The 13,378-nt window shown below is 40.1% G+C and overlaps 1 protein-coding gene across 1 annotated transcript in view; it reads right to left on the bottom strand.

The window, feature by feature from the left end:
* Positions 1-7,496: 7,496 nt before the first annotated feature.
* The window catches only part of TNPO1 (transportin 1), an 80,449-nt gene continuing 74,567 nt past the window's right edge, over positions 7,497-13,378 (bottom strand). The window contains exons 23-24 of the mRNA XM_073584055.1: positions 12,933-13,076; positions 7,497-12,470 (exon numbers count right to left, since the gene is read on the bottom strand). Of these exons, the coding sequence (XP_073440156.1) occupies positions 12,969-13,076 (108 nt within the window). The 3' untranslated portion in view covers positions 7,497-12,470; positions 12,933-12,968. The remainder of the gene's footprint in view (positions 12,471-12,932; positions 13,077-13,378) is intronic.

Below are 13,378 nucleotides of genomic sequence, written 5' to 3'. Positions count from 1 at the left end.
CCGTACTGACCCAAAGAATAAAACCGCTTTATCAATTTTACCGCACGCAGAACGGTGTAAATGCACCCCCCCAAAAGAAATTCATGAAACGCTGGTTTTTGTTCATTCTGCGTCCCAAAAATCGGAATAAAAAGCGATAAAAAAAGTCACGTGCCCGAAAATGGTACCAATAAAAACGTCAACTCGTCCCGCAAAAAATAAGACCTCACATGACTCGGTGGGTCAAAATATGGAAAAATTATAGCTATATGTGGTGATGCAAAACTATTTTTACAATAAAAAGCATCTTTTAGCGTATGACAGCTGCCAAACATAAAAACCGCCATAAATAGTAAATCAAACCCCCCGTTATCACCCCCTTAGTTAGGGAAAAATAATAAAATTAAAAGAAAATGTATTTATTTCCATTTTCCCATTAGGGTTAGGGCTGAGATTAGGGTTAGGGGGTGTGTTGGGGTTAGGGTTGGAGTAGAATTGGGGGGTTTCCACTGTTTGGGCACATCAGGTGCTCTCCAAATGCAACATGGCGTCTGATCTCAATTCCAGCCAAATCTGAGTTGAAAAAGTCAAATGGTGCTCCTTCCCTTCCAAGCTCTGCCATGCGCCCAAACAGTATTTTACCCCCACATGTAGGGTATCAGCATACTCAGGACAAATTGCAAAACAACTTTTGGGGTCCAATTTCTGTTACCCTTAGGAAAATAAAAAATTGGGGGCAAAAATATAATTTTTGTGGAAAAAAATGATTTTTTTTTATTTTCACGCCCGGGCGTTATAAACTTCTGTGAAGCACTAGGGGGTTTCAAAGTGCTCACCACACATCTAGATAAGTTCCTTAGGGGGTCTAGTTTCCAAAATGGGGTCATTTGTGGGGGGTTTCCACTGTTTAGGTACATTAGGGGCTCTCCAAAGGCAACATGATACCCGCAGACCATTCCATCAAAGTCTGCATTCCAAAACATCACTACTTCCCTTCCGAGCCCCGACATGTGCCTATACAGTAGTTTTCTCCCATATATGGGGTATCAGCGTACTCAGGACAAATTGGACAACTTTTGGGGTCCAATTTCTCCTGGTACCCTTGGGAAAATAAAAAAAATTGGTGACTAAAAGATCATGTTTGTGGAAAAAATAAGAATTTTTTATTTTCACGCCCGGGCGCTATAAACTTCTGTGAAGCACTCGGGGTTCAAAGTGCTCACCACACATCTAGATAAGTTCCTTGGGGGGTCTAGTTTCCAAAATGGTGTAATTTGTGGGGGGGGGTTCCACTGTTTTGGTACATCAGGGGTTTTCCAATCACGACATGGTGTCCGATCTCAATTCCAGCCAAAACGTCAAATGGCGCTGCTTCCCTTCTGAGCTCTGCCATGCGCCCAAATAGTGGTTTACTCCCACATGTGGGGTATCAGCGTACTCAGGACAAATTGCACAATAACTTTTAGGGTCCTGTTACCCTTGGGAAAATAAAAATTGGGGGTGAAAAGATCATTTTGGAAAAAATGATTTTTTAATTGTACCGCTGTACGTTATAAACTTCTGTGAAGCCCTTGTGGGTTCAAAGTTCTCACCACATATCTAGATAAGTTCCTTGGGGGGTCTAGTTTCCAAAATGCGGTCGCTTGTGGGGGGTTTCCACTGTTTAGGTACATCAGGGGCTCTCCAAACGTGACATGGCGTCCGATCTGAATTCCAGCCATTTTGCATTGAAAAAGTCAAACGGCGCTCCTTCCCTTCTGAGCTCTGCCATGCGCCGAAACAGTGGTTCCCCCCCACTTATCAGGTATCAGCGTACTCAGGACAAATTGCACAATAACTTTTGCAGTCCAACTTCTCCTGTTACCCTTGGTAAAAAAAAAAAAAAAATTGAACTTGAAGTATTTTTTATTGTGAAAAAAGTTTTGCTCATTTTTTTTTTTTATATTCAAAAAATTCCTGTGAAGCACCTGAAGGGTTAATAAACTTCTTGAATGTGGTTTTGAGCACCTTAAGGGGTGCAGTTTTTAGAATGGTGTCACTTTTGGGTATTTTCTATCATATAGACCCCTCAAAGTGGCTTCAAATGTGATGTGGTCCCTAAAAATAAAATGGTGTTGCAGAAATGAGAAATCGCTGGTCAAATTTTAACCCTTATAACTTCCTAAGAAAAAAAACTTTGGGTTCCAAAATTGTTCTGATGTAAAGTAAACATGTGGGAAATGTTATTTATTAAGTTTTTTGTGTGCCACATCTCTGTGATTTAAGGGCATAAAAATTCAAAGTTGGAAAATTGCGAAATTTTCAAAGTTTTCGCCAAATTTCCATTTTTTTCACAAATAAACGCAAGTTATTTGAATGAAATTTTACCACTATCATGAAGTACAATATGTCACGAGAAAACAAATGTCAGAATCACCGGGATCCATGGAAGCGTTCCAGAGTTATGACCTCATAAAGGGACAGTGGTCAGAATTGTAAAAATTGGCCCGGTCATGAACGTGCAAACCACCCTTGGGGGTGAAGGGGTTAAAGGACCTTGAAATGCTTCTTACAGAGCCACTCTCTAGGTGCCCTGGCTGTGTTTCGCGTCATTGTCATGCTGGAAGACCCAGCCACGACCCATCTTCAATGCTCTTACTGAGGGAGAGAGGTTGTTGGCCAAAATCTCGCAATGCATGACCCCATCCATCCTCCCTTTAATACAGTGCAATCCGTCCTGTCCTCTTTCCAGAGAAGCACCCGCAAATGTTTCCCCCCCACCATGTTTCTTGGTTGGGACCGTGTTCTTGGGGTTGCACTCATCCTTCTTCTTCCTCCAAACAGAGCAAGTGGAGTGGATACCAAAGTTCTAGGTTGGTCTCATCTGACCACATGACCTTCTCCCATGCCTCCTCTGGATCATCCAGATGGTCATTGATGAACTTCAAGCAGGCCTGGACATGCGCTGACACGAGCAGGGGGACCTTGTGTGCCCTGTAGGATTTTAATTCCTGCCAGCGTAGTGTGTTACTAACGGTAATGTTTGAGACTTTGGTCCTAGCTCTCTTCAGGTCATTGACCAGGTCCTCCCATGTAGTTCTGGGCTGATTCCTGACATTTTTCAAAATCATCCTTACCCCAAAAGGCAAGATCTTGAATTCGGCCCCAGACAAAGATTGTCAGTCATTTGTTTCTTCCATTTTCTAATAATTGTGTCAACATGTGCCTTGTCACCAAGCTGTTTGCCTCTTGTCCTGTAGCCTATCCCAGCTTTGTGCATGTCTACAATTTTGTCCCTTATGTCCTTAGACAGCTCTTTGGTCTTGGCCATGGTGGAGAGGTTGGAGTGTGATTATGTAATCAGGTGTCTTGTGGCTTTTATACAGATGAGTTCAAACAGGTGACCGCATCATATCGCTGGTGCATCGCTAAGTGTGACAGTACCTTAAAGCTGGGTCCAGTACAAACATATGGCTGCAGGTCATCTTTCTGAAACCATTCCAAACTCACACTTTCATGTGCCAATGTGTAAATTTCTTAATAGAACACAGCATGACAGATTGTTGAATGTACAAATCTATACACACTACATACTTGCTTTAAGTCGTGTTCATACATCCATGTTTCGCAGGCTAAGTATGGACCACGATGCATGGACTGGCCCCAGGTTTCCTCACTAGACTCAATAGCATCATAGGCATGTTTCGCAGGCTAAGTATGGACCACGATGCATGGACTGGCCCCAGGTTTCCTCACTAGACTCAATAGCATCATAGGCATGTAAGACTGCGGATTTCAGGTCACACCTACAGTCAGACCAATCCATACATTTTAGTCCATAAAGGGACTCTGTCAGCAAAGAAATCACAGAATGTTAGAGCTGGAAGGGACCTCCAGAGTCATCATGTCAAACCCCCTGCTCAATGCAGGGTTCACTAAACCATCGCAGACAGATGTCTGTCCAGCCTGTTTGAAGACTTCCATTGAAGGAGAACTCACCACCTTTCGTGGCAACCTGTTCTACTCACTGACCACCCTCAGTGTCAAAAAATTTGTAATATCATCTCCTCCTTTTCAGTTTAATTCCATTGCTTCTTGCGTTTCCATGTGCACACAATGAGGACCCGTTTACACCGTGATATGCTTTCAGATATTTGTAGACAGCTATTCTATTCTTAGACTTTTTTTCCCCCACAAATTATACATTCCCAGATCCTTTAACCGTTCCTCGTACGACATACTTTGCAGTCCACTCACCATCCTGGTAGTTCTTCCTCGTTTTTCGATTTTTTTTTTTAAAAAAAAAACATGGTGCCCAAACCTGGACACAGTATTCCAGATGAAGCCTGACCAAGGAGTACAGGGGGATAATTACTTCACATGATCTAGACCCTATACTTAATACATCCTAGACTGGAGTTTGCCTTTTTTGCTGCTGCATCACACTGTTGACTCATGTGCAGTCTGTGATCTATTAGTATACCCAAGTCTTTTTTTCACACGTACTGTTGCTTAGTTTTATTCCTCCCTTGCTATAGATGACTTTTTTTCATGCCCAGAGGTAGAATTTTGCCTTTCTCCCTTTTAAATAAATGGTGACTGCTCAAACTAAGTAGCACCACTCTGTGCATCATGGCAGAGCCAATCATTTAAAGACACTTTCACCCCTGCTCGTTTTCCTTTCATCTGCACATCTCCGCTTCTTTGGTTAACAGCTCTAGCTTCTTTGAACCGGAGAAGGGTGGAGATTGTTTTCCATCTAACATTTGGGAATGTGTATTTAAGGGGAACCTGTCACCAGATATTACACTGTGAACCTGCAGCTATGCAGTTAATCTGCAGGTTAACCGCACCTGCAGTCAAATGCAGGAGGAAGAAAGTAAACTTTATTCTCCCTGCCAGCATTCGCTATTCAGTCATGGAGGTGGGGGCGGAGATGGTTCCGTTACTGCTTTGAGTACACAGTGCGGCGACTAACCACAGCCACGGACCTGACAGCCAGCCTCAATGTAGAGAATCAGTCAGGGTTGCGGGCACAGCAGTCCTTGCCTCCATGATGGAATTCCAAATGCTGGCAGAGGGAATAAAATTTTCTCCCCACAGCATTTGGCTACATGCAACATAATAATGCTGTTTACTCTGCAGGTTAACACATATCTTCAGCTAAACAGCGTTATGTCTGGTGAGACAGGTTTCCTTTAAATGATTGATCCCACCATGATGCAGAGTGTCTGTTCTTAGTTTTAACAGTCATTTTGTGCCGATAAGACTCCCTATAACATGGTGACCTATAAACTCTACTTTCTACATGTATCAGACATGGGTTTTTATAAGGAGCTGTCCACATATGTGAATATTTCTAAGCATTACAAAATCCTAACAGTGTAGTACAGACATTGCTAGGATTCAGCGCTGACTAGCAGTTCAATCAGTTTCATGTGACAAAAAATATCTGATTTACATGCTAGGGGGTTATGTGTCAGCTGCATTCTCATCTGCGTCTCTCAATGCTCTAACTGCATGTATGCAAACAATATATTTGCGTGAAATGTAACAACTGGTTGAACAAGTAAGTGGAGCAGAATCCTAACAGTATGTATATTACACATTGTTGTATGACAAATTGTAAGGCTGTGTGCATATTTTTTTATTAGAAGAGGTATTCTTCAAAAAGAAAGCCTGAAAAATTGCTCGACACGCTGCCTCTTCATTTCCATTGTTAAACCACTTGGCTGTTCATATGTTCAGCCTTTTGTGGGTTTTTCTTTCTCACCCATTTCAGGTTTTGAAAAAATGACTGGCAGGTAGGGCAGCACATGTCAAGTCTAAGTTGGAGTGGATACTAAGTGCTGTTCAATTAAAAAGCTTCCAAAACGTATGAAAAAAGCCATAGTGGGAATATTTCCCAGGGCAGGTCAACCCCTTAGATGATTTTCTACCATCCAATCATTAAATTTTTAGGTAAGTGAAAAAAACCATCTGGTCAGTTGTTGCCAAAAACAATCTCATACACTTTGTTGAGCTGGTTGCATGCATTTTTTCTTTATTGCTACAGCTGCTCACCCAGTGAACAACTTTGTCAGTTTCATTCAGCTATGGTATAAAACTTCAGACACGACTGCCAAAATCCAGAATCACCGAGAGGATAAGAGGCAATAATCACACTGCGTAAACATTTTTGTTCCCATTTCACAATAGTTTATACCTCACAAATTTTGTGCTATTAATCCACAAAAACTTTGCTTTTGGGACAGGACAATAGTTTTAAAGTCTGCAAAGTCCAGTAGATCCTGGTTGAAGCGTTTGCCATAACGTATGTAAAAGACAAGAACATGGCCGTTATTAATAGTCCGTATTTTTGTTGTTTATGCGAGTTAGCCTGTAGCCATTAGTGCTGTAGGTCCTCACTATAAAGTCAACTCTCCATTTTGGTTTATGACTTAAATGCGCAACAGTTTTGTAGTTTCTTATAAGAATCTTTTGCTCTTAAGCATCTTTATTATCCAATAAAGGCATCAGTTTTGACCACTGGCTCAGACAGCCCTGGGACAAAGTTCTTCAGCTACACAAGGCTGGTTGATTCTACATCTAGAGCTGTAACAACTTGTTTCTCTAGACACGTTTATTCATGATTGTGGCATTAGCACCTTCTGGAGGTCCACCAGTGAATCCATCTTGATGTTCTTGCTCCTACAGAATGCTCAGACCACCGTGGTCAGCAATGTTGCTTAGTCCCTATGTGTCCTGGCTGTCGAAACACTGAAGAACACACAGAAACTCCTTAAAAACCATATAGAACACCATCATTTTGAAATTGCTGATCTCCCAGCTTTACCTTTCAATTCTGATCTGGGGTTTTTCTCTACACTTTGTGAATGAAAGTAAGCAAATTCACTTATTTTGCTGGTGTAATAACAAAAGCAAAATTTGAGACTAAATTGACTATTTGCATAAGAGTATTCAAAAAGCAATCACTAACCATTTAGAAACAAAACAAAAAAGCTCTGAGGAAGGCAACAGTCTTTTTTTTTTTTTTAACAACCAAGCAGAACGGTGGCTGAAGTGGTTAATCGTTCATCTACCAACCCACTGAATGCAGTCATACCGATACAGAACTCCGCTTCACAGTAAGGAGTAGAGGCCAACCTCCAGCTTCTTGTCCGGCCGATGCTTCTAGAAGAGTTCTGTATTTCAAGTCACACTCTAAAAGTGAGACACTAGCGGACACATCACAAGTAGTGATGAACGTGCTCAGATAAGCACGCTCGTGTGCTAACAGAGTGTCTTTGGAGCACTCAATAGGTTTCAGTTCGTGCATGTCTCACAGCTGTTAGACAGCCGCAACACATGCAGGGATTATGTAACAGCTGTGAGACATGCAGCCGCGGGGATGCTAACATTATTCGAGCACTCCATAGTCACTGGGTTAGCACCCGAGCATGCTCTGATAACACCTTAGCTGAGCACGTCCGCTCATCACTAATCACAAATACTTCTCAGTACCTCCAACAACTTAGCAGAAATAAATTACAACGCAATGTACTTAAACAACTTTATTAACACAGCCAAGCAGTGATTAACATTCACATCTATTATCACATCATACAAATGTAAATACAAAATTACTACAGTACAATATATATTCTCTGCATGATCCAAAATATTTGGTGGCCCCAAAAACGTTTAAAATTCAGCAGCTTATCAAAAACTAAAACCATAAGTTTTCTTCTATTTAAAGTGTAGTTCAATAAGCAGAGGCAAACTTGAGAAATATCGCTTAATTTATTAGACTGGAGGTAAGAAACGAGTGGCTCTCCAAAAACTCAACTTCATCTCTTAAGTATGCCCTGGCAACACTGGACTGTCCAGCTGTTGAACTTGTGAGGCTCAATGCTGAAGAGCCGCAGGTTACACAAGCCTGTATTAGACTGTTAGATTGGAGGAGCATATACGGTAAGGGTAAAAGTCATCTTTCAGGGTAGGGAAACAATCAGATATAAAGCTTTTATTCAGTAATGCACTCAACCTAAGTTGCCAGCAGAAAGATGCAACTACGTTATGTGCCCATATCAAAAGGATTGTGGAAGTGCTAATGAGAAGTGCCTTTCCCTTTTTATGTATGTGCATATTGCTTTAGAAAAATATAACTATGATTGTTTCATCACATGGCTGTTTGTGAACTGTTTTTAAATCACAGTGTTACGATTTGATTATTGATGGCTATCTATTCCAAACATAGTGCTTTAAAAAGTAGCCCCTTAGGAGAGTGTTCCTCAAATTTGCCCTCAGGCTCCTGAGAAAGACTAGGTTTCTTTAGAGGACAAGAAAACATTCTTTTCATTTGGAGATCAGTCACATTCATTAAAACGGCACCTGGGCAATGCTTCAGAACCACCCGCTCTCAGATTAAGAGAAACTAACATATAGGAGATTAAATGGCAACTCTTAAAAACGGTGGGCCGACCCTTTCACCGCACCACCGGGGACAATTGTAAAAAAAGAAAAGTTTCAATAGTGTTCTTGAGAAAGCACAAAAAGGTGTCGTCTTACCACTTTCATTCTGACACTTGACGATTCCCCATCAGAAACGTGACAGACAAACCTGGACACCCATAATACACAAAGATCTTTTAAGAACGGGCAGCAAACAAAGCACATGTAGTCAAACTTGCACCATGTACGGGCATTTTTTCACAAAACGTTTGGAAGTGACGTTAAATAAAATACTTTCCATGAAGGCAACAATAAAACATTGAAAGAACACGGTGAACGTTGTGAAGAACACAACACAAATGAACTGACGCTTTTCATGCGGCCTCTTCCATTTACAGCTATCCCTCTAACATTCTTTATGATAGGTCTCTGGGTGAGAACAAAACAAAACAAAAAAAAAAACACTTGAAGGGTACATAGGAATTTTTGTAATCAAAAACTAAAACAAAAGTTAACGAAGGCAGCAGTATGTAATCTCTTGAAGTTGACAGGTATTAATTTCTACTTTGAATATAGTTTGACACTTACCGTCCCTTTCCACAGCTCTCTAAGTGTAGCAGAGTGCCCTACAGTTGTGCATGCTTCTGTAAGGGTTATTCACCAACAAACCAATGCCCTTACAAGTCAGATCCCAACACCTATCTTAAAGCTTTCAAGTGGAAAAATGTGATTTATGGCAGTTGTACCACTTTATTACTGTGCTGTACCCAGGGAACTTTGAAAAACTAAATTGTGTCAAAAAAGTGGAGAAAACCCAACCCCGGTCACGGAGAGTTTCTGAAACCTGTTGATGTTCTTATCAGACTAGCTCCTTAGTGACCCCAAGCTGTTTATAGAGTGACGATATCATTTAAATCGGGATAATGTTTGCTTTCTGTTACCAACTTAGGTTGATGGGCAGTTTGTTTTTTTGATCATGGTTAGAGTCCTTCTACATAAGGGGGTAGCTCAAACAAGAAAGAAGGTAGATATAAAAAACAGTAAACACAGACCTCCTGAGGTTCCTACAACATAAAAATATTCAAGTAGAGAATCTACATCACATAGCAGCGGCTATTTCTGTAGTTTAGCACTCTAACAGCACTTTATTCAGTGTGAGAGACAGACATTGTAAGCCGTGCTTTTAGCATGCCAAGAGGCAGAAACACTGGAATGTAACAAGACAAAGACCCACAATTCTATAAACATTCCATTGACATTCAGAAACTGTCAAGACGAGACCACAATAGTAAGACGTTTTATATATCCCATGATGCAAGAATCAAGGAATAATTAGCAAAAAAAAAAGAAAAGGCAACCCTGTCTCCTGTGACCATTAAAACGGAGAGATTGATATTACAGTGTCAAAAAAATGGCTTTTTGCAAAAGAAATTTGAAATAGTCAAGAAACCATCTTTGACATGACCAGTCTTTCCCCTACAAAAGAAATGGTTTTATTTGAATGGTTTTATTATTTCTCTCTCAGATTTCCAGGAGACCATTTTAACAAAACTTCAGACTACATGACGTTTACATTATTACACATTATTGTAAGGTTATTAAGATTTCAAAAAGCATCTTGAGCGCAGGGAGAGAAAAAAAAAAAAAAAAAAAAAAAAAAGCCATGCAAATGTATAGTTCGACTTTAAAATCGAGTGAAGAATAAATGAAGTGATTAGACCGCCACCTAGATTATGGGACAACTATTAAGTCATTGGAGATGACTGCCATTTTGGATATTCTAAATGTAGTGTAAAAATAAAAATTACAAATTAAATGGGAAAAGAAAAAAACATGTGACTTATTCCACTAATCATTTTCGGACATTTAAAAAGGGAAAGCTCAAAGACAAACGATGGGTTTTCTCTAAGCTCGTGTAGCAGCATTCTAGACTTCCATGGATTGTTAGTTTACAGCGCTTTCAGTCCTTTTGTCTCCTGTTACCGTGTACAATTTAGTGCAATAGTTCATCTGTTCAACAAAAAAATAAAACCATGCAAATTAGGGATTTTTTTTTTTTGCTTGTTTGTTTTACAAAATTGATTACAAATGTTTTCACTCGCAAAACGAATTGAACAAATATAGTAAAAATGGTTATGGCTTAACATTGCTTCTGCTCTAAGAAAATGGAGCGCGTAGGCTTAACTCTGACCCGCAGAGTTTAGAAAAAGGAAAAAAAGGCTTTAAAAGGAGATTTCTTTATCATCATGGGATACCACTGAGGCAATCTGAATTAATAAAGACTCGCACTTTTACATGGACAACTTCGTTAAGAGTGCCAGTTAAAAATGTTCACATTCACAGTACATAAGAAAATACACATGGAAAGAAAAATAAAAGGTTAAATTAATAAGGGTTTATTCACAGGAATACAAGTGAAGAAAAAGCAACAAGAAAGCTGGACAAAATTAAATTGGGGGGGGAGGAATAAAGGGGAAACAGAACCCATCTTTCATTCTGATGCGATTTAATTTGCACCCCAATGTATCTGCTTAGGGTACAAAGGGCCACCAACATGCGCCAATAGAAAGCAGATACCTTGCTTCTATGAATGATATATGATCATGCTTAAAAAAAAAAAAGGGGGGGGGGCAATACATTGAAGTGAAAATCACTAGTGGAATATACCAATTACCTCGATGTCTAGTATTCAAAAATGCACCACCTAACACATATGCATCCCTCTTACACCGGTCTTACTCCACAGAACTTGTAGTAATCACTAGTATTTATCCATGCAAAAAGCACACCACACTGACAGCACGGAGGCAACAAGGTTTTCCACATGTAGATCAGTTTCCACATTGTGATACAATACGTTTGTTTCTCAATATTGTTAGATGCTGGAGATATCGCTATATTTATTTATTTTTTTTAGACCTCTTTCCATCAGACAGGCTTGCAATACAGTGTGGCATTCCCAACTGACAGGATAAGGGCTAACCGTACGCCGCAGCACTTAAAATGTAGATATCCTTATAACTAAGAAACCTAAAAAAAAAAAACTGCATATTTAATCTGTATAAAATAAAAAAAATAAATAAAAAAGTCCTGGCGCATATGGTAGGTGTTGGCCTATCTTAACGTGTGATATAAGCATGCTACTTAACTCACTAAATTTTATTTTAACCACTATAACAAATCCTGATCTGCAGACTCCTACACAAATTAATTCCTTATGACACTGCACTACGGTGCAAAGCACTTTGCGATCTCAAAAGTCAGTACAGAATGCCTTGGTTTTATTTTTGTTTGTTTTTTTTTGCTGCCAAAAAACCCTGCAAATTAACATTCAGCAAAGGAGTGACTCTTAAAAAAATATATACTTATATTAAAGATTTATAGTAAACTAAAAATAAGGAGTTTCTTTTTACTAGTTACTCCCCACCTCCTGAAAGAAAAAAAATAAATAATCCTTAAAAGAAAAAATACTAAATTTGGCATTTTGGTGGATGTCAATTTTATGCAGATCTTAATTTATGATGTCACAGGCATCTGAAGTGCGATTGCCATTACCTGCACTTATCACACACAGCAAGCTGTGTTTAACCTCGCCAACTTCATCTAGTTATGTCTTCATTAACATGCAAACACAGAACTCCCGATTAGTGGGATAGTTAGGCAACCCTTTGCTGTAAAATACACGCAATTTACTGCTATAACCCCATTCTGAAGATTTCCTCTGAAGTGTGCAAAAATTAATTTTCCTCTTCTTCCGCCCCCTCTAGAGTCCAATTTTAAGGTACTCGTTAGGAGTACGATTCCCCGTATACCAGAATGTGCTGCTTTGCGATTAGAATTTGCTTCTTCACATCCAGTGCAGATTTGTTAAGGAGACATGTTTCCACCCACATAGGCTCCAGACGTTTAAACGTTTCCCGACATCGACTTAATACAGTGACGGCAACACCTCCCTCCCGCCCCTCCCAGTAGGCTTTGGGATTGAACTGTGTTCCCTACTGGTTTGCCCTTCCCCCCTACAATAGGGTAGCTTTTCCCTGGGTGCAGAGGCTCCCCCGCTGTCTCCCAGACTGAAGGACCTATGGGAGATAAAGAAACACCAGGTTAATCCTTATGGTGCATTTAGACCTGTCAACACATCTTAAAAACGAAGATCAACTACATGTCACTCGCCACGTATTTATTGGCTAGTTTACACAGGTTGACTAGTAAATGAGGAGGACCGAACGATCAATAAGCATGTCCAGTCCTCAAGAAACATGTTATTGACAGCACCAAGTGAGGTTTTGGCAATAAAAAGCCATCAGATCACTTAAATGAGCACGTCGCTTGTTCGTCAGCTGATCGCAATCCTTATACAAGTGAACAATCAGGAACTATTGCTCCTACAAACTTTTTCACAGATTTTGTGAAGAACAGACGCAACCCAACAAATACCAGAATGAAAGTAGCATTCTGCTGAAACACAGGTTATAGCCAGGAATAAACCAGAGCAAGCCGAGAACCAGCTGAGTTTATAAAAGGTTTTCTCCGCTACTTACCCCTAATGTTGAGACTGCAGCTAGAGCACATCTAGGTTAAACTCCATAGTAGGCTGCAAGACGTTCTTTAAGAGGAGGCGGAAACTGGTCCGAAAAGCGTCTCCAATTTTCTTCCCCTACTTGATTTTTAAATCCATGAAGGATCTACAAAGAAGGCAAGCAATGATAGAAGTCAATTGGATCCTACAACATGTTAGCAGGTAATTCTGCAGTCACAGCTAATTAACCGAGAACAGTCACTTAACTCTTCCTGCTTAGCGGAGGAAGCAAAGTAACAAATTTGCTCCTAAAGGAGTTGTACAGTAGTGCCAAGTAGTCCACCATAATATTACAAAAAACAGTTACATCTGAGGGCCATGTGACTTACGGATGTATATGTCTGCCCCTTCTGCCGGCCACACATTTTCCAAACATCATTCAGGGTGGCACTTTATCCTCTGTTATAA

The sequence above is a fragment of the Dendrobates tinctorius genome, unplaced genomic scaffold, assembly GCF_039654945.1.
Source record: "Dendrobates tinctorius isolate UK_male_01 unplaced genomic scaffold, ASM3965494v1 ptg000083l, whole genome shotgun sequence".
Lineage (NCBI taxonomy): Eukaryota > Metazoa > Chordata > Amphibia > Anura > Dendrobatidae > Dendrobates > Dendrobates tinctorius.
This window is presented reverse-complemented; position numbering and strand designations above follow the sequence as displayed.